Source organism: Cydia splendana, chromosome Z (assembly GCF_910591565.1).
Source record: "Cydia splendana chromosome Z, ilCydSple1.2, whole genome shotgun sequence".
Classification (NCBI taxonomy): Eukaryota; Metazoa; Arthropoda; class Insecta; order Lepidoptera; family Tortricidae; genus Cydia; species Cydia splendana.
In genome coordinates, this window is record NC_085987.1 from 9,237,893 (window position 1) to 9,258,667 (window position 20,775).

Genomic DNA, 20,775 nt, shown 5'->3' on the forward strand with positions numbered 1-20,775 from the left:
TGGCAGGGAAACTAAATGTAGTGGCAGACTGCCTGTCCAGAGTTGAAGAAATTGGTGGATATACGATTGATTACAAAGCGCTGGAAAATTCTCAAGACGGAGATAGAGAATTGAATCAACTATTACAACACGGCACAGGGCTGAACCTAAAGAAGTTGAGAATCCCTGACTCCGATATCGAAGTGTACTGTGATGTCTCAACAGCATACCCGAGACCATATATAACGGAAACTTTCCGGCGAAAAGTATTTGACGCAGTACACAGGCTGAGCCACCCAGGCGTTAAAGGAACCATCCGCCTGGTAACGCAAAGATTTGTTTGGCTTGGCATCAGGAAAGATTGCCGATTGTGGGCTAAAGAATGCGCAGATTGCCAAAAGAACAAAGTTTCACGTCACACTTTATCTCCCATCTCATCATTCTCCACTCCATCTCATCGTTTTTCACACGTCCACATGGACATAGTAGGGCCATTACCTTTTTCTTGTGGTTACAGGTACTGCCTCACGGTCATCGATCGCTTTACGCGTTGGCCTGAAGCATATCCATTGGCCGACATCACTGCAGAGACCTGTGCACTAGCCTTTATATCAGGCTGGGTCGCCCGCTTTGGCTGTCCTGCAAAAATCACCACGGACAGAGGCAGACAGTTTGAATGCGAGCTTTTCCGAAGTTTGGCGACAATCCTTGGTTCCGAGCATCGACCAACAACTTCTTATCATCCGGCTTGCAATGGTATGGTCGAACGCCTCCATCGACAGTTAAAAGCAGCCATAATGTGCCATACCAACACGCACTGGGTAGAAGCTTTGCCTTTGGTGCTCCTCGGAATCCGCAGTGCTTGGAAAGAAGACATCCAGTCTTCAGCGGCAGAGCTCGTATATGGCGAGCCATTGCGCCTACCTGGTGACTTCTTCAAGCCTTCAGAAACTACTGCAGTCGACTACTGCAATTTTGTGGCCAGGCTACGCAACCATATAGCTAAAATCATCCCAGTTCCTGGCACTCGTCACTCTCAGAGGCCGTTCTATATCCCGAAGGACCTCAGCTCTGCAGATTATGTTTTCCTACGACATGGACCTGTCAAAGGATCACTGGAATCCCCGTACACTGGCCCATATAAGGTTTTGCAGAGAGGAAGCAAAACATTTAAAATAGAGAGAGCTGGGAAAGCAGACACTGTCAGTATTGACAGGCTCAAGCCAGCGTATATGTCCAAAGACGATTGGGGAAATCTCAGCCACAGCAGCGCTACGCCTGACACGCCATTAGTTCCGCAAGTGCCTGCATCTGATCCCAATAATCTGCCGCTAGAGCAGGAACAAACTGCAGAAAAAAGAACTCGTAGCGGCCGAACCGTACACTTTCCGCCCCATCTTTTTGACTATCGACCGTAGCAACGGTCTCGGCGGGGGAGTAGTGTAGCGGACTGGCCTTTTTGGCCACACGTCTACGGTTCAACGAGTTTTAAGCTGAAGCATGACATTCAGAAACAATCGCTGATTTTTCCGTGTCATTTGAATGTTGATGTATTTATTAATTAATTATAGGAGATTTATTTTAACTGAAGTTTAATTCGACTCCGCCGGTAGGTCTCCTATAAAACCATAGAAGCGGAGCGTGAGTCTCGCCACCCAAACGCGTAAGCGCCATGAATTTTACGGCGCTTTGTTCACGTGGTACAGTCACCTGCAATAATATGTTACACAACGAAGGCCGCAAAAATATCTGACTCGATCTTAATTGTAGAGCCATAAGAGCTTGTCATATATTTTTGCGGCCTTCGAAGAGTAACATATTATTGCAGGTGACTGTACAGGTTGCGATTGCGACGATTTCATTGTTTGGTTGGTACGGCTTCTCTATAGTAATAATATCTCAAAGTTCACACTTGAAAGACTTCACGCATTGTTCCTACTGGAGGCCGAAATTGATTTGCAATTTCAGAGTTACTAGCTTTCCAAAAAAAATATTTAAAAAACTTGATTTTCAACGTAGGTTAGTACTTAGGTATCTAATATAAAACAAGTGGGTCTTGTTTCAAAGGTTAGGATTCTCAATAATTCTAGTCTTTTAAACTAATTATGCCCTAGTAAAAACGAGCTTTATATCAAATTATCTGTGCCATCCTGTGTTCTGTGAATTCTGGGAATGTGTCCATCCTCCCATTTAATTAAATCTTCATTTCACTTTACCTACTGGAGTACGATTACGACCCGATGATGTGTTATCTGCCCAACAAAAGTTGTTAATTTAAGAGTGTCTTAGCTACTAAATAAACTTTAGTAAACCTGATAAAGCGCGAAAGGGATAACTATTGCTCAGACAGATTTTAGCCCTATAAAATAGCGTAAAGTAACATTTTTAGTCCCTAGACAAATAATGATTAAATAGTCCTATTAATTTGGTGAAACAAGAGAAATATATTAGGTACCTACCGTATATCCAAATACATATGCCGTATATCCGAAGTTACTCCCAGAAATATGAGTATCCCAAAATATCCATATATACTTACATTATTCGTTCCTTCCATACCGTTACCGTCATACATACTATATACATAGTCTATGAAAATGATAACGGAATGGTAATACTTAAATCCTATTAGGATCGAAAGAGCTCTAGTGATTGTGAGTATAGAAATAACATAATAATTTCCAAATAAAAAATATTTGGTTTGTTTTAATTTCACATTTCAAGTACCTCACTGAAAAAAAACATTCCGATACAAAGTTGCAACCCAATTTTAACCCCCTTTAGAGGATTAATTTATAAAAACGCTGAATTCACGTTGCTTCATTTTTGATATTGGCTCCTATTATGAAGTTCCAACTTCCAAGTCCCTCACAAAATAAATTAGATTCTCGTTACCAACTTTCAACCCTCTTTAGCAAGTTAAGGGATAAATTAAAAACGCTAAAATCTATATTCTTATTTTCTAATAATTAAAAAAATCGTTCTTGATACAAAATATCAGCCAATTTACTACCTTTTCACCAATTTAGGGGTTGAACTTTCAAAAACACCGAAACAATTTAACATTGTTTCTTCTTATGGCGTTTCAAGTCCCTGACCCAAAAATTTTCGTCCCCGATACATACTTTTAATTTCCTTTTCATATCCTGAAGGTTCAAAATAAAACTTGAACTTTTGTCCCCTTTTAACTCTCTATAGGAGTTGAATTGCTACGGTGCTTTTCTTTCGCACTGACGCGTACCGTTTGAGAAGTCACTCCAAGTCATTACGCTCGGTGTCTTTAGTGTACTTTTCAGATGAAGTCGTTATTCGTAATCGGTATAACATTATTGCAACAGTTGGCAACGCCTATAATTAATTGCAACCAATTTAGTTGGTCTACGTAGGTACCTACTTGTAATACTTAGGCAAAGGATTTGCCGGTTGAATAAACGGATTAATAATAGATAGAGGATGATCCTCAGACTCGACTGACTAGAAGGAAGATGTGCCTCTGACCCACCCTAATATAGGTGTAGGATAAGAAACTATACAAGCTTATTCACGATTACGTATAGTATGAGTTAATAAAGTATGTTTAAGTTGTTATGAAATCAGAGAGTACCAGCGGTTTCCACTAGTTATTGTAAGATTTATTTTATATTGTACCTAGCACAATTTTTTTATTTGATTCCTATAGCGGAGCGACACTTATAGTGCATAAATAAGTCACTAAATATGCGCCACTACATAACCCCTTGATCCTTGTTATTTTGTAACAGTAATAAAAATAGCGGGATAAAGATAGTTCTTTCCCCTCCACTTGCTTGATCAGTGTTTTTCGCCTGAAATTCTTTTGGCCTTATCCTTATAAAAGAGATTATGTTGCGGTCTTAACATAACTGAGTTATATCCACAGTAAAGCGTCGGGCGTCGGGAATCGGGAAAGCATTGAGATTGCTATAATTTCTATATGTTATTTTAAAATTTAAATAGAGTCCGAGCTCCGCGTATATTGTTTACTACAAGGTGGGTCGTAATGTTGTCCATCATTTGCTGTAAGTATGACGTTTAAACTTTCTTACCTAGCTACTCTAGATACAGGCGGACGCACACATAGAGGCCATCACTGAAAGTTTATTTGGACGTTTCATAAAGTGATAACACGTCTATTTTTGTCTTGTATCACGATACTCGTACGTAGCGAAACTTTATCTTTGTCAACAGAAATATTGAAAAGTTAGCGCTAGAACGGGACGTTGTCACTTTGCATATTTCTCACGTACGCCCTATTCGATGAATATAAGGATCAAAGCTAGCATGTGGTGTAATCTTTTTCGTATTTCCTTTTGTGCAAATCGAACGGATATTAGCGTTAGGCTCTTTTCTCGTGAAGATGTCGTATATGTTGCTATATAAGGCACAATGAGTAATTTCATTGGCACTGTTAAGCACATGATATAAAAAAAAAAATCTTGTCGTCAGGTTAGTTACCTACGTTTCATTGAGATTTCAATAAATATGACTCAGGTACACAACTTAAAACACCAACTACTGAAAACCTATAAGCAGTGTGTACAGAGTCGAGATTAGAGTTGATAAAACCATTTGTAAAGAGAACTATCCTAAACGGCCATTCAATTTTAATGGCGTGTAAAATGATAAAAATATGACGTGAAAAGACCAACAGATATTCTTACTATGTATGTTCTGTAATATAATATACGTTAGTACTTAATAACGTAGTGCAGGCCTTATTATACTATATTTTAAAATGAGGGTCTGGAGACGGATAAGTAGGTACTTATGTTTCACTTTGCTTGCTGAAGAAATTTCACTGGACTCAATAATGTTCCAAGGATAAGTGGCTCAATTATATTTATAATATTTATGTATCTCACTCTAACTAATATTTATGTACTCGAAATCATTTTATAAGAGTAAATTTGGGACTCCATTAAGTTTATAAATGAAATTCCCATTTGTAAGCTTTCTATCGGACAACAGTTACACACAGTTAGCTTTATCCAATTTGTGCTAATAACTATACAACATGATATATACAGCATGAATATTTTAAATGGGTCACTAAGGGCATCTGCCAGATCCCGTGCTACTACGCCAAAATGACCTTAGGAGACCATGTCTAATATTTTAATTAACGATTTTAATTACATTTAATGATTTTGGAAAACAACTGTCACCGAAAATATCGTTATTTCAGACAATAGAAAATCTTTGAGACTAATTTATGTTAGGGCACTAGAAAAGCCAAAAAAGAAGGGAAAATGTTTTCATACATGTAGTATGATCATTAAATAAAATAAAATCTCATGCTCCATTTTCATGCCAATCAATCCCCTTAAAGCCTAAGGGGACATTAGGACAAAATTAACGACTTTATTTTAATAATCGACGGTCTACTCCTAAGCCCATTTTGACGTAGCAGCACTAGATGTGGTAGATGCCCACAGTGCCCCATAAAATGTTTTGCCCTGTACAAATTTAAAGCGCTTTCATATTTTTAATAACGCCACCTGCCCATGCGATAACGACTCAGTACAAACCATTGAACATCTTATTAAATATTGTCCCAGATATGCACATGCCAGATGTGACCACGAAACTATCTGTGGTAAATACCAGGACATAGAACCGTACACTATAAAACACATTATCGGAAAAGAAGACACACTCGATTCCTTTATCAAATATACAAAATATATAATTGACACCTTAAAAACCTAAGACCCAATAAAATTGCTTAGAATAGAATAGAATAGAATAGAATAGAATAGTTTTTTATTCGTAAACACACAGACAACAGACATACATTGAAAAAACATAGTGAAAAATAAAGTGTCACGAAATGGTCCCATCTCAGCATGTTGCTGGCGACTTCCAGCGCTGATCTTCCGATTAGACCATCAAGTGAGAAATAATCACGGAAGGTAACAGACAAAAAAATAAGTAAAGAAACATAAAATAAACCGAAAAATTGATTACACACATTTTACACAGCTAATACAAAAAAGAGATGAATTAAGTACACGGATTAACCGATCGAACCTTAGGTACCTGACTTACACCATGATACCGCCAATCCCGGCGAAGACCTGGAAACTTTCTGTAATATGCACCCACTAGACACATCACATATAGCTTCTATCCGACAAAGAGCAACCGGCCGCCCGTATTTCTAGCGAGGACCGATTGACTCACACAAATTATACAACATAGAAAAACTAAAAGTATAAATATAAATACAGTTTCGAGTAATCAGTTTAACGAACTCATATACTTCTCAAGAATATAACGTCCCTAATGGCTTCTAGTTGTTAGTTTATTTGATTATTACTGTCTGAATTGTTTAACTTGCACAAATAATAATAGTACATTATTGTCGAGGCTCGGAAGTAGCTACTTGCAGGCTGAGGATTCGTATTAAACGGACGACCTTGGGAGTCCGTTTAATTGAATCCGAAGCCAGCAAGTAGCCTTCCAGCCGAGTCATATATAGTGCTTTTCTCAAAAATGGTGCAAGAAATATAAATATAATAGAAATATTTTACAGAATCAACGTTCTTACGTATATATTTTCACAGAAAAAAGTAGAAACAATTGAAAAAATTAGCTTTGCCGCCTTTTTATTTTTTTAATTAATAAATAGAAGTGTATTTTTCTGCCGAAAATACGCCAACCTATTTGAGACAGCTAAATAGTCGCGGTACCAACATTATAATTATAAGTACTAATCATCTCTTTGGCTGTTTAATGGGCCTGTGTCTTTATTTGATATGGCCATTTCAACTTTTAAAAAGTTTGGAACACGACAAATAATGGAATTTGTATGCAACATTGCAGTCCCAAAATCGAGACTGCAATATTTTTAACTTTTTAATTTTTGACTGACCATAAACTACGCGCTTCGCGACCAATTTTTTAAACGTCAAAGTCGACTTTGCCGTCCATTTTTGAGAAAAAGTATTTTACTACAGTTATGTATATCGAATACCGATGGTCTCAAAGGCGGTGGGCGCGTGGGGTAGTACGATAATGTATTACTTCACAGCTAAACCAGTATGCTACCATTGCTACCACTGCATGAAATAAACATTAGGACTCGTTAACCATACTAGTGCCTACTATACTTCAGTACTAAATGTTTAAAAGAACTAATTGCTATTTTTAACTCAAGGGAGCGATATGAAAGTAAAAAGAAACCGTTTAAATCTTTATTCAAGTCAAACTAGGCCGGCTCCAACCCTACATATCTGACATGAGAAGATTTAGCCCTATATGGGACCGGCAACAAACTCAGAGGGACAAATCTTTTCAAAACAACACATAACACATCCTTTCTTTATTTCATAAAAGTAAGCTTCTAATGGAACATAAGAAATCAAAATAACACTTGAAATAAAACACTTAGCTAAATGGTTAAAGAACGCGGGATTATATAAGCTATCAGAATAATCCTTCAGGTATAAGCCTTCAGGAACGTAGCGAGTTAGGCACGAGGTTGGCTAACGAGTACGTCCGATCTCTAGCGCGGTCCGATCAAGAAGAACTACCAGCGGCCGAGCCTCTCCGCTCCCGCCTCAGTCAAGTTGGCAAACCTGCTCGACCAGTCTACCAACATACCGACAAAAACGCCAACTCGTGCCTACGCTCACTCGAGAGAAACCTCTCGACGTTCCAAAGCCTTCTACCTGTCATCTCAGTTCAACAACACGCCAATAGATGGCGTTACTCTCTACGCAACTTTATTTCAACAATGCGCCAATAGACGGAGTTACTCTCTACACAACTTTATTTATTTTGTTACAACCAAATAATACGTAACTCAACATTGCTAATCGATTTTATACAGGCGTCTAAAATAATGAACTATAACGCTGCAATACGTCTTTCTGGTGTCAGGGTCCGACATGTATATGATTAAAATAATTATATTGTTACTGTTGATGCCTTGTTTATAATTATTGCGATTTTGTAGTGTAGGTATTCTGCCTCACATCCTTTGATTTTCAATATGATTATTTTCAATAGCCCTAAACGAGAACACGGATGAAAAAAATACCTGCGTAACATTTTATGTCCCATTGAATGAAGATTTTTACGGTCTTCTTTAAATTATAGATGCAATTTTCTTTAGAGAGATTGAATCCTTATCAATGGCGATATCTACTGCTGCCATGAATATAGGTACTTATAGCCAGCTTATAGCCTATAACTTTTCTGGTGGCGTATTCTGATAGTAGGTTATGAATTTGATCTAGATTGTGTCAAAAGTGACGTTTAGTTGTTGGTAGAAGAAAATGTCACTCTAGTCTAATTGTATCAGTCACTCTAATTGTATCATACATTTCCATAACAAATCCAGATCAAATACATAACCTGTTATTACAATCGTAATACGCCTCCTGATTTGTTAGTCGGTTCGATTAGTGAAAAGCAACTTGAAAATTTTATAAACGTGCTTTATCATAGATAGATATACCTAAAAAATACTTTCACTACCTATCTAATTAATTATTATTTTTGAAGTGAAAACTGCTTTAGCGGCGCTGAGCACTTTTTGAGGTGGGGAAAAAATGATAAACTCGAGACAGCGTAACGCGTAACGCGCTGACGTCATGTGTGACGCCTGTGACGGACAATGTTATTCACCAAAGAACTTTAGTCATAGCGTATCATAATCAGGTCCATTATTTAAAACTGGACTTTTATATTAAGCAATAAAGCTCAATGTTCTAATCTTGTACGGGCTGAAATACGAGGATCTCACAGTTACATTCTAAATTCTAACTTTATATCACTCCAATATAATTCAATAAAGCTACATCTTGATGAAATCGCTAATAAAAGTGAACTCTAGTACTGGTGAATAAAACTCAAAATATCATGACATGATATTTAGATGAGAGGTCTGCAAGGTAACTTTTCTCAAAAATGGACGGCAAAGTCGACTTTGCCGTTTAAAAAATAGGTCGCGAAGCGCGTAGTTTATGGTCAGTCAAAAATTAAAAAGTTAAAAACATTGCAGTCTCGATTTTGGGACTGCAATGTTGCATACAAATTCCATTATTTGTCGAGTTCCAAACTTTTTAAAAGTTGAAATGGCCATATCAAATGAAGGCACAGGCCCATTAAACAGCCAACAGATGATTAGTACCGCGACTATTTAGCTGTCTCAAATAGGTTGGCGTATTTTCGGCAGAAAAATACACTTCTATTTTTTTATTAAAAAAATAAAAAGGCGGCAAAGTTATTTTTTTCAATTGTTTCTACTTTTATCTGTGAAAATATATACGTAAGAACGTTGCTTTTGTAAAATATTTCTATGATATTTATATTTCTTGCACCATTTTTGAGAAAAGCACTATATATGACTCGGCTGGAAGGCTACTTGCTGGCTTCGGATTCAATTAAACGGACTCCCAAGGTCGTCCGTTTAAAACGAATCCTCAGCCTGCAAGTAGCTGCTTCCGAGCCTCGACAATAATGTACTATTACAATTTCTATTCGAATTTTAAACAATTAACGCTACAAATTTTTAGCTCACTGGCCAGCAATTTCGGAACTAAAGTTTTTCAATAGAAAGGAGGATGGGTCAATTATACATAGTGCTGCAGACATTTTGGACTAGTCATTGAGTTTTCACTTCTGTCGGCACTCCCGGAGTGCAACCCGTTGTTTTTTTATTAGGGAAAGGCTTCAAGATTGCTAATAACATTTTTGGCAACCGGATTTTTCATAAACTCTGCTGGCTGAACCTAGCTTCCGTTGGTCACCGTTTGGGCACGGAACCCTAAAGACTTACCTATGACAAGGGCCGGGACCTTCTGCGAAGGGCAGATGGCGCGGTAGGTCTCAGTCTTCTGCTGCTTCTGTTTGACGATGTCGATGGACCACTCCTCGAAGGACAAGCGTTTGGCCACCAGAGCCGCGCGTACGCGCCACGAGCACGAAGACGCCCAGAATGCGTACAGCACGGCCTTCTCACCCTTGATAATGAGCAAATAAAACCTATATTCGCATGGATCAGAGATTTAGGTTGTATCTATTTTATCCTCTTCTTATATCAGCTATCTCCATTTCCATATCTTGCTTCGTTACTTTCTATACTGTACAATTACAATACATGACTGTACGGAAATTTCTAACATAGTGACTTTAACTAAATAAGTTTATTTTGATACAAATTTTGGCATCAATCAATGTGGGCAACAAATTTTTAACTGTCTTCAAATAAGGAGGAGGTTCTCAATGCGAACGTTGTTTAGATTTATTTACCTCAAAAGAAAAAAAAAACATTAAAATTTTCCTTGTTAGTTCCATAATTTGAACTCCAGAAATTACATTTCTTTATCCTTTGAGCAAATAAGTAATTTTGGTTAAAAACGTCACTGTGTAAACATTGATCCTCACTATACATATAACATATAAACTCAGTTTAAATGGGTATACAAGGTTATTTATTTACCTACTTACCGGAATTGCCATGGCCGTATTAGCTACGAGAATTTAACGTAGGTAACTGATATACCTAGTATTAAATTGATCTGAGCCTCTACCATCAGTTTTAACATTGACATAACGCTCACGTCTACGTAATTTACTTTCTGTACATCTCGCTTGCACTATTGCTCGCATATGCGAGTACGAGCGAGATGCATAGAAAGTAAGTTACGTAAACGTGAGCGTTATGTCAATGTCAAAACTGGTGGTAGCCATACTGAGGTTATGATGAGGTTAGTTTGTTTTGTTATATAAAGGGAAATATTCGGATACACGCCACGAAGGTTTCCCTTTGTCGGATTGAACCGAGATAACTCGGTACTTGTTGTGATAACTGATAAGAAGTTCTAGAGGTGAAACTGCAAGCTGTATTGTATTTTATAATCTCTATTAAACTTAGTCGTCAGTTACTCCTTCCTCGTAAATATCCATATACAACTTTACGTAATTATTAAACCTTAAACTTTTACCTATTTGTTAGCATTTCGTTTCGTGCTTGCATTTTGGCTGACCAAGTTGTTCGGTCCAAGAATAGATTAACTAAGTTAAACGGCGAAATATGGTATAAAGATCATTGATCATAATAAGTACTTGCACTATTTCAATATATGACTAGGCTGGTTAGAAATGCCGGCGTGCGTTTTTTTGGATGGTTGACTTTACACACGTGATAAAATAATTGTCACTATAATAACACCGCGTGATTCAAAGCAACGTATACTGTGTTAATCACTCTTGACTCTGCCACGTGGACAATAATGACCATCAGATCCCTATAAACAAGTAGAATGTGATAAATACAAGGATTTTATCATGAAAATGCTAAAATGTCATCATGCAGTTCATTCCGAACTGTGTATTCAAACGCATCGTAGTAGAAAATATTATGTTCGGAGGGCCTACCGCGAACCACGTTCGACGTGTTGCCTCTCTGTCGCACTTGTAAATTCGTACGTAAGTGTGACCAGAGAGGCAACACGTCGAACGCGGTTCGCGGTAATACTAGATTCATGGTTCAGCTCAGTCATCGTAGTCACCGGTAGGCGAGAGAGATGGCGCTGAACACAAGAAGATCTTCTTAGGGCCACTTGCACCAATCGACTAACCAGAAGCACTACCACCAGTTTTGACATTGACAGATACGCTCGCGTCTAAGTAACTTACTTTCTATGCATCTTGCTCGTACTCGCATATTAGTACGAGCGAGATGCATAGAAAGTAAGTTACTTAGACGCGAGCGTATCTGTCAATGTCAAAACTGGTGGTAGCCGTACCGGGGCTAACACCGGTTAAACATTGAGTTACCATGGTTACCAGTACAATTTGACACTGGGTTAACGGTTTAACCGCTTAACCCCGGGTTAGTGGGGTGGTGCAAGTGGCCCTTAATTAATTAACGAAATATCGATTTTCGTTTTTCACGGTAGGGCTTTTGAGTAGACTATGCGGTAGACTCATTCAGATGCTTTAAGTATATCACATTGACGATGAATATGGATGCAGTTTCATGCGAGCGAAACAACGTTGTAGACATGTGTAGTTGATGTAGGTACGAGTATATCATTATCTCGCTCGCACACCGTCACCACATCCGAAAACAGCAGCATCAGAGCAGCACAGATAGTGAGATATAATAGGTACTCCAATCCTACGCAGAGAAACTTTTTCTTAAAACATAAAGTCAATGCCAATAAACTAAGTACCTAAGTTTTCGTTTTCGACTTCAATTAATAAACATATACATATGTAGTAGGAACTTCAATAAAAAACAACACCTAGCAACTAACTAAAACTCTTAAAAGCCACTTTCACAATCAAATCTTTTTTTTACTTATTCTACGGCTGACGAAGGCTTGTGACGTCACCTGTTGCTACATAGCAAAAATGGCTAGAATTTAGTAGATGCGAGTCGCCGTCAATACCAAAGAGTAAACTAAGTACATTATGTATTTATGGCAGTCAAGTGTACCTATTTCTGTTTTTTGCCCTTATTTTTAAAAAGTAAGGGGATTAAAATCCATACTAATATTAAAAATGCGAAAGTGTGTATAGGGTAGTTTTTGTCCCAGAAATCCCTATTTTAGGGGGTGAAAAAGGGGGGTGGAAGTTTGTATGGGGAATCAATAACCGCTGACCCGTTTTTGTTGAAATTTGGTATACAGATAGTTTGAGTCCCGGGGAAGAGAATAAATATTATTTATCACCCCGTAAGGGGGTAGAAAAGAAGGGAAGACAGGGGAAGCTTCGTATGTTCCAGAATAATCTTGAACATTCGAAAGTATTCTGGAATGTTCCACAATGATCTAGAATGTTCTCGAATTTTCGACAACATTCCAGAATGTTCAGAAATGCTGTGGAATGCTCTCGAATACTCTCGAATGGTCTGGACTGTTCTAGAAATGTCTAGCCACCGAGACCCGAGACGGCTTCGAATGTTCCAGGATATTCTACAACATTCGAAAGTGTTCTGGAATATTCCACAATGATCTAGAATGTTCTCGAATATTCGACAACATTCCAGAATGTTCTAAAATGCTGTGGAATGCTCTCGAATACTCTCGAATGTTCTGGACTGTTCTAGAAATATCTAGCCTCCGAGACCCGACATCTCACCAGGTACAGTCACCTGCAATAATATGTTACTCTTTGAAGGCATAAATATCTGACACGATCTTATTTGTAGAGCCATAAGAGCGTGTCACATATTTTTGCGGCCTTCGAAGAGTAACATATTATTGCAGGTGACTGTACAAAATTTTGTAGGTATATATTTATTTTTTAAAAATTATTGCACAAAATACAAATAGAATGTACAAATGGCGGACTTAATGCCTAAAGGCATTCTCTACCAGTCAACCATAGGGCTAAACAGAGATGTAATAAAAAGTGTGCAAGAAAAAAAGTAAGTAATACATTTCACTATCTATTCTGAACTTTCGTCTATTAAGTTAAGGTTCAACTTCAACTTCAACTTCTCTAACTTCAACTTCTCCTACTTATTCAACTTCAACTTCTCCTACTTCTTCCATTTCAACTTCTCCTACTGCTTCAACTTTATCTTCTCCAACCTTTCCAACTTCAACTTGTTCATCTTCTACTTCTCTAACTTCAACTTCTCCTACTTCTTCAACTTCATCTTCTCTAATATTTTCAACTTCTTCAACTTCCCCAACTTATTCAACTTCAACTACTCCAACTTCTTTATCTTCGTAACCTTCTTCGACTTTTGCAACTTCTTCATTTTAGTCAACTTCAACTTCTTCAACTTAAGCTTCTCCAACCTATTAAACTTCTTCAACTTCATTACCTTCTTTAACTTCTTCAATTTATCCAACTTCTTCAACTTCAAATTCTCCAACTATTTGAAGTTCTTCAATTTCGACTTTTCCAACTTCTTCGACTTCTCCAACTTCTTCAACTTCTCCAACTTCTTCAACTTCTTCTACTTACTCAACTGCAACTTCTCCAACCTTTTCAACTTCCTCAACTTCAACTTCTCCAACGTCTTCAAATTCAACTCCAACTTCTCAAACTCGAACTTCTTCAACTTTTTCAACTTGTCCAACTTCTTCAACTTCTCCACCTTCTCCAACTACTCCATCTTTTTTAACTTCTCCAACTTTTTCAACTTCTTCAATTTCTCCAACTTATTTATCTTCCTACTCCTTTAACTTTTACATCTTCAATTTTATCCAACTTCTTCAAATTCAAATTCTCCAACTTTTTCAACTTCAACTTCTCCAACTTCTTCAACTCCAACTTCTCCAACTTCTTCAACTTCAACACCTCCTACTTCTTCAATTTCAACATCTCCTACTTCTTCAACTTCAACATCTACTTCTTCAACTTCAACTTCTCCAATCTTTTCAACTTCAACTTCTCCAACTTCTTCAAATTCAACTTCTCCAACCTTTTCAACTTCTTCAACTTCAACTTCGCCTACTTTTTCAACTTCTCCGACTTCTACAACTTCTTCAACTTCAACTTCTCGAACCTCCAAGTTGGACTGGAGGTGCAAGTGAAGTTAAGATACAAAACAAATAAAGAAAGTTCGCATTTTTGACTAATTAGTCATCCATTTTGGGGGTGAAAAGAAGGGTGTAATAAAAAGCATATTTGTTTAAAAATTATGGTACCCAAATTACTAATTCCACGCAGACGAAGTCGCGGGCAAAAGCTAGTTTTTATATAGGTACGTTAAATTGTTACGGTTTACGTTTTGCCTAAGTATTTGAATTTCTTAGAATATCTAGAGTTCATCTTAGAAATGGTATCTTACAGCATAGTCCACGTTCTGTTCTACCGTGGATGTCTATGTTTATATGATTTTGAATAAAACGCAAATATAAGCTGATTAACATGTTATTTATTGATTTTTCAAGGTCTGAAAAAAGTAACGTTTCACACTATTTTAATGTAACCATCAAGTTGAATCCTGTTCAGTTAAAGCAGCGGTCGGCAACCTTTTTTTGCGTAGTTTTAGTAGCGTAGTTAACGATGAGTAAGTTGACGCGGGCCGCACTTTGTTAATATTTATGACTTTATCAGACATTGTCGTTTCTCAATATTACATAGCCAGAGAGGCTCGCAGGCCGCAAGTGACAGTTTCATGAGCCGCATGCGGCCCGCGGGCCGCAGGTTGCCGACCGCCGAGTTAAAGTGTTGCAAAAGTCGTATTGGCATTCTTAACAAGCAGGCTTAAAAACATGTACAATTTTAAAGTTTTTCTTATATCTATATAATTTTTAATACCTACGCTATTTAAGTAAACAAAAAGGAATATACTTATCCGCGAATTTCTACATACTAAACAATATTTTTTTGTATTTTTTTTAACATATTTTGGTATTAAAATACCTGGTATATAAAATTATTTGATTACATTTATTGTACTAATCGGCTTCAGAAGACCGCTAACATAATGAAAATTAAACATTTTTGTATAGTTAACTGTTGAGATCTTCTCCGACTGGCCTCATGCCCCGTGAATGAAAATGCAGTTGCCCGTGTAAGTTGATGTAATTATGTTGCATGGCCGATGGTAATGAACACTAAAACGTAGATAGTTTAGTGTTTAGCCCCATCGGAGAGGCTGTCCGGGCGGGCGGAGGTGCGAGGCGCGCGTCTCGGCGGTGAGCGGGCCGTCCCGCGTGCCGTCCGGCCCGTAGAAGGCGAAGGTGTGTCTGCGAGTGGGCAGCTGTCGCCCCTTGTGCGACAACGCCTGCAGCCGGCTCCAGAACGAGAACAACTTCTTTTGGACTTCCCCTGTTTGTCTTTCGTTTATCACCAAGTCTGTAACAAATAAAATATGTAATAAAAGTATTTGTGCAACGTGGAGGGAAAAGTAGGTAATATTGTAAATATTTCACAGTATATTAGTTAATAAGACTGTTATGCTGTGTAAATAGTAAATAAATAAATAAATCGCCCAAGCAAGAATTGTTTCATTTGTCAAGTGGAGGTCTATAAACCTATTCATGGTGCTCTCATTTACGAATATAGCAATAGCTACCAACCATACATAAATGTAATACCTACTAACCATAACCCCCCTGAATTTATATTTTTAACAATCAGTCAAGACCATTTAATTAATTTTGATTGAGGTACTTTTAATGAAGGCATTTATTAAACCTATATTCCGGTAGGTATAGTCGATTCTTCGGTGGGTATTTTTCAGTGTTTATTTAAATATTGGTGAGATTTAGGAAACTTACCAGGGATCTCTTTTTCGCCCGTTTCCTCTGTCTCAAATCTTTTACCCAGTTGTTCTACCGATGGGATAATTTCGTTCGTGTTCAGTTTCTCTCGTTCAGCTTGCCATTCTAAAATATCTGTATCAGTCCAAGCCGCGTTATGTGACGATGGCCGTGCCATAGCTTTGTACAGGCAGTTCTGATGATTTTGGACATAATCAAAAGGACTCGTTGTTGCCATGTACGTATCGTACATGTAGTAAGCTTGATCGTCCCGTATGATTACATCTTTGTTTCGCAAATACAACGTTTTAATCGTAGGAAGAGGGATTTCATAGTGAAGGGGTTTCTCGTTGGTGTTAGGGTCTTGCACATGAAAATAGTTCTTTTCAAAGTCTTGGGGTTGAAATTGATAGATGTACGTTTTATCTTTATAATTGTCATGCTGCAGGTTAGCACCGGGACTTTTGGTGACATAATCGTTGTACTGTTTATTGTCAGTGTCGAACATCCAGTTGGCCTCACTATTGAACAGCCTCCTCAGGACGTCGCATTCGGTTAGTGTGCTATGTGTATCACTAGTGGACTGGTCGGAGGCGGGGTCGGGGCCCGGTTGTAGGGGCGGGAGTCGCGGGAGTAGAACCCCCGTCGACAGGGTCACGGCGGCTAGTAACAGCATGGGGATCAATCGCCACATCTGGAACAACACCAAAAATATTTGTAAATGATGATGATGGTGAAAGGGATAGATAATCTTGCTAAAGAGTGAAAATTTTGCAAAAAAGGCTAGGTCCAACACGTATACTTTCGCTTTGGGTTTCGTCTATGTAATGCAAAATTACTCCGATTGGCCACCACAGCCCGGTGGGATAGAGGTTCTCATTATCATCAGAGTTAAAGGCCATGATAGAGCCATGGCCTAAGGTAAAGCACTCACCGCGCAGTCTGACACAGAACAGAATGCAATGGTGGCGCATGTGGTCGCCCTCTCGCCCACCGAAGGAACTTAGAACTTTCAGTCAAAACGATTATATCTGTATACACAAATACCTAGAACAATTAAATAGTTTTTGCCAAAAAATGATAGTCAAATAAAGGCTCTTTTGATTTATACGTCGCTGCACTCCACGGGATGCAGATGCAACGAAGCGAACATACTGATACTTTCGTCTTCTATAAACGGGTACCTAATATTATGTTCATAGTATTGGTTTGGGTTAGATCATTATATTTCTTGAACTGTGTTTTTGAAGTGAAAACTTCTTTAGCGGCGCTGAGCACTTTTTGAGGTGGGGAAAAAATGATAAACTCGATACAGCGTAACGTGTAACGTGTAACGTAACGCTGACGTCATGTGTCACGGACAATGTTATTCACCAAAGCACTTTAGTCATAACGTATCATAATCAGGTCAATTATTTAAAACTGGACTTTTATATTAAGCAATAAAGCTCAATGTTCTAATCTTGTACGGGCTGAAATAGTTTTTATATAGGTACGTGTTTCTATAAATAATATCGTCTGGAATGGAAAACTCGTTTATTTTGAATCCCTAAATCATTAATTTCAAGATAACTACGCTATAAATTTGTGAAAGCTGATTCCAGAAATCTGCCTAAGTTATATAATATAACTTAGTTTTATTGGAGTATGTATCCATATAGCATCCAACTCCAACCATAACTTGGCTAAAATCAGGGGAGCAAAAATACAAATGTAAGTTACCTACATCATATATATTTTAAGTGATTCGATTTGTAAGAAGATTGGATTCATAAAATCGTTACAAGCGTCCATTGCTAAAGGTAGCTTAGCACCCAGTGGGTACTTTCTACCGGCTTGTCACCATTGTTTGGATATCGTACTATATTAGGAACATGCCAATTTTGCTAATTATATCCTATTATTTCAGGTCATCGTGATTCCTATTTAGATACAGCTGTGGGATATGTAATGTAAGGATTTGATTTTGTTAAGGCACTTGGGCCCAGAACAAAGTTGAGCATTTTGTATTGAAACGAACGTTATATTAATTATTAATCGTCGTAATACTTTACGACCGTAAATAATGCCTGGGAACAGAGTAAATAACAAACCATACACTTCTCTTCTGGTTGGTCAACAAGAAGCCATCATTGTCAGATGCTCGTGCAGAACATGATAAACATACATATATGTAAAGTTACTATTTGATATGATAAACATACATATATTAAAGTTACACACAGCTTGTACTGAAGTCGACGACGAAGATATGGAGGATGTTTTGATATTATTTTTACTATGAAGAGAATTAGTCCTTATCTTGCCCCATTTTTAGTATCCCGTCTTACCCCACATATGGGGTAAGATGGTGTATTTTCCATTTTTGATAATTGTAATTTTCAAATTTTCATATGATTAGTTACCAAGTCCAAAGCTGTGCCAAATAAAACTATAATAAGTAATTAATATATGATTAATAAAAAACACTGACCCCGTTTTAAATATCCGGTCTTTTTACTACCTTAACATTAGCGTCCCCGTCTTATCCGCATCTCCCCTATGCATATATTTACTGAATAATAAAAAAGTAGGTAAACAAAAACATGTTTTATTATTCACAACTCTTTATTAACTTTACTTCTTGTCCACCATGATATCAGCAGCTTGAACTGCAACATGTACCTGGAAATAGGAATTATATTTTTTTAAAGCAGTTTCAGGCTGAATTTTGAGTATGGCTATGTATTCTTGTATCTATATTCTTTCTTTCTAGTAGGCATCACCATCTCTGTTTAACGGTTTGCCTTTAGATACTCTGGCTACATTACCACAGAAAATAAATAGGTACCACGACCCTACCAATAAAGTGAGCTTTCAAATAATTGTAGTAAAATAATATTAATTTTATACTTTTTTTTTCTTTTTCATTACTTATTTTTTTTTTGTAAAACATTTATTTACATACAATATATATACAGTGGTACTACTAAACGAAATTAATAACTAGCTTAATTTTATACTTACATCGACGTGATCCTCAACAGCAATACTGTGTGTCACACTTGAAGTAGGTAGGTATTCCAAGTTTAATTCACGGCACCATCTTTCACGTCGTAGGTCTTCGTGGATTCGAACTATTATTTTTGTGAATCATTCCCAGACGTAGGAACAAGGTTTTTGATATATTATTAAGCAATGAAATCTACTGTTTAGGTATTAATTATAAATCAAATCGTAACAAACAAGCGCAGCGGTTTAACTGAAAAATTTAATTATGACAATCGATGACAATGATATCTTTGACAATTACGTGAGTGACGGATTTATTTACTATGGTTCGATAACTTTTATTATGCGATGACTTTACATTCAGCCCAGGAGAAGGTCAAACTATAAGGTCATAAGGATATTTGTTGAAATATCTTCAATCCTCAATTATTATATCGCAGCAAATGTCGGAAATTGTTTAAAAACCTTATATCTCGAAATGGTTTTCGAAATAGAACATTAAAAAAAATGAACAATCCTAATTGTACATAGTGCTGCAGACATTTTGGAATAGTCATTGAGTTTTCACTTCTGTCGGCACTCCCGGAGTGCAACCCGTTGTTTTTTTATTATTATTTTAACTACAATCATCAGTTTGTAGCCATGTTTGCGTTTAAGGAAATGCATAATTTTCATTTTTACTACCTAGTTAATTTCACGGGATCACCAACGTTGACTTATTTAAATTTAAATTCAAATGTCAGAAATTAATTTGCTCCCGACTTGAGAATATTCATAAACAGGTTGTCCTCAAGGCGAAGGGGTTAGTCATCAGCCGATAATTTGCATATCTATTCGCCTTGCTTGCACAAGATAAAACTTCAGGCCCACGGCTGAGTGAGTGAGTCGTGATTAAAACCCTTTGAGACGAGATGCCTGCGGAAAAACGTTTTATTTTAAACGTTAGTTGAGTCGACGGTGAGAGCTGACTATAGACTAGAATCTAGATCACTAGACTGACACTTGCGGCGACGATAATATTTAAGTAGAATAGGGTATTATACTGTATTTAAAACAAACTATTTTACACCATGCATTAAATAAAGCACCAGATAATTATTAGAAAAACACAGATAGGAGTTATTTTTAAACACAAGTTCTATTTAATAAATCGGATCGAAATATAAAAAGTAGGTGAGTTGACCGTGACGTCACGATGTAATGTTTCAAATATAGTTGGTCAAGCAGATCTTGTCAGTAGAAAAAGGCGTCAAATTTGAAAAATGTAGGCGCGAAGGGATATTGCCTCATAGAAAATTTGAATTTCGCGCCTTTTTCTACTGACAAGATTTGCTTGACCATCTATAAATTCCATATTAGCAAATCGTTATGACAGTTCTAAAAAAGTAACTGATTTGACTAGTAGGAAAATACCCTCTATTATTAAATTTCAGTTTATGTTTGATTAATGTAGGTACATTACGTTTTGCAAAAACCAGGAAAATAAACATCCATCACGGAAAGTTGGAGGAAATGTTTCAGATTGGTTAAAAATCGTTACCGTCGTTTAAATTTATATTGCGCACGTAAAAGGAAAATAAATAGGATAAAGGCACGTAGGATG

General features: G+C 37.2%; 3 protein-coding genes across 3 annotated transcripts in view; 1 reads left to right on the top strand and 2 right to left on the bottom strand.

Moving 5' to 3' along the window:
* Window positions 1-10,488, bottom strand: part of LOC134804230 (probable maleylacetoacetate isomerase 1) — a 45,005-nt gene extending 34,517 nt beyond the window's left edge. The window contains 2 exon segments of the mRNA XM_063777197.1: window positions 9,785-9,968; window positions 10,456-10,488. Coding sequence (XP_063633267.1) covers window positions 9,785-9,968; window positions 10,456-10,467 — 196 coding nt within the window. The 5' untranslated portion in view covers window positions 10,468-10,488.
* Window positions 10,489-13,014: 2,526 nt separating this feature from the next.
* On the top strand, window positions 13,015-14,153 carry LOC134805224 (NADH-ubiquinone oxidoreductase chain 2-like). Its single transcript, XM_063778531.1, has 2 exons — window positions 13,015-13,098; window positions 13,431-14,153. The coding sequence occupies exons 1-2, from the start codon at window positions 13,015-13,017 to the stop codon at window positions 14,151-14,153; spliced, it is 807 nt and encodes a 268-aa protein (XP_063634601.1).
* Window positions 14,154-15,332: 1,179 nt separating this feature from the next.
* On the bottom strand, window positions 15,333-16,885 carry LOC134805203 (uncharacterized). The gene is made up of 2 exons (XM_063778513.1): window positions 16,200-16,885; window positions 15,333-15,774 (listed from the first exon to the last, which is right to left on the bottom strand). Exons 1-2 carry the CDS (start codon window positions 16,873-16,875, stop codon window positions 15,557-15,559), a joined length of 894 nt encoding a protein of 297 aa, XP_063634583.1. The 5' UTR covers window positions 16,876-16,885; the 3' UTR covers window positions 15,333-15,556.
* Window positions 16,886-20,775: the final 3,890 nt, after the last annotated feature.

Bases quoted from the DNA above. Each gene is read 5' to 3' on its own strand.
- LOC134805224 (XM_063778531.1), top strand. From the start codon at position 13,015: ATGCTGTGGAATGCTCTCGAATACTCTCGAATGTTCTGGACTGTTCTA. The intron at 13,099-13,430 runs GTACAGTCACCT...TCGTCTATTAAG, and splicing joins GAGACCCGACATCTCACCAG to TTAAGGTTCAACTTCAACTT.
- LOC134805203 (XM_063778513.1), bottom strand. From the start codon at position 16,875: ATGTGGCGATTGATCCCCATGCTGTTACTAGCCGCCGTGACCCTGTCG. The intron at 15,775-16,199 runs GTAAGTTTCCTA...TATTTGTTACAG, and splicing joins GGGCGAAAAAGAGATCCCTG to ACTTGGTGATAAACGAAAGA.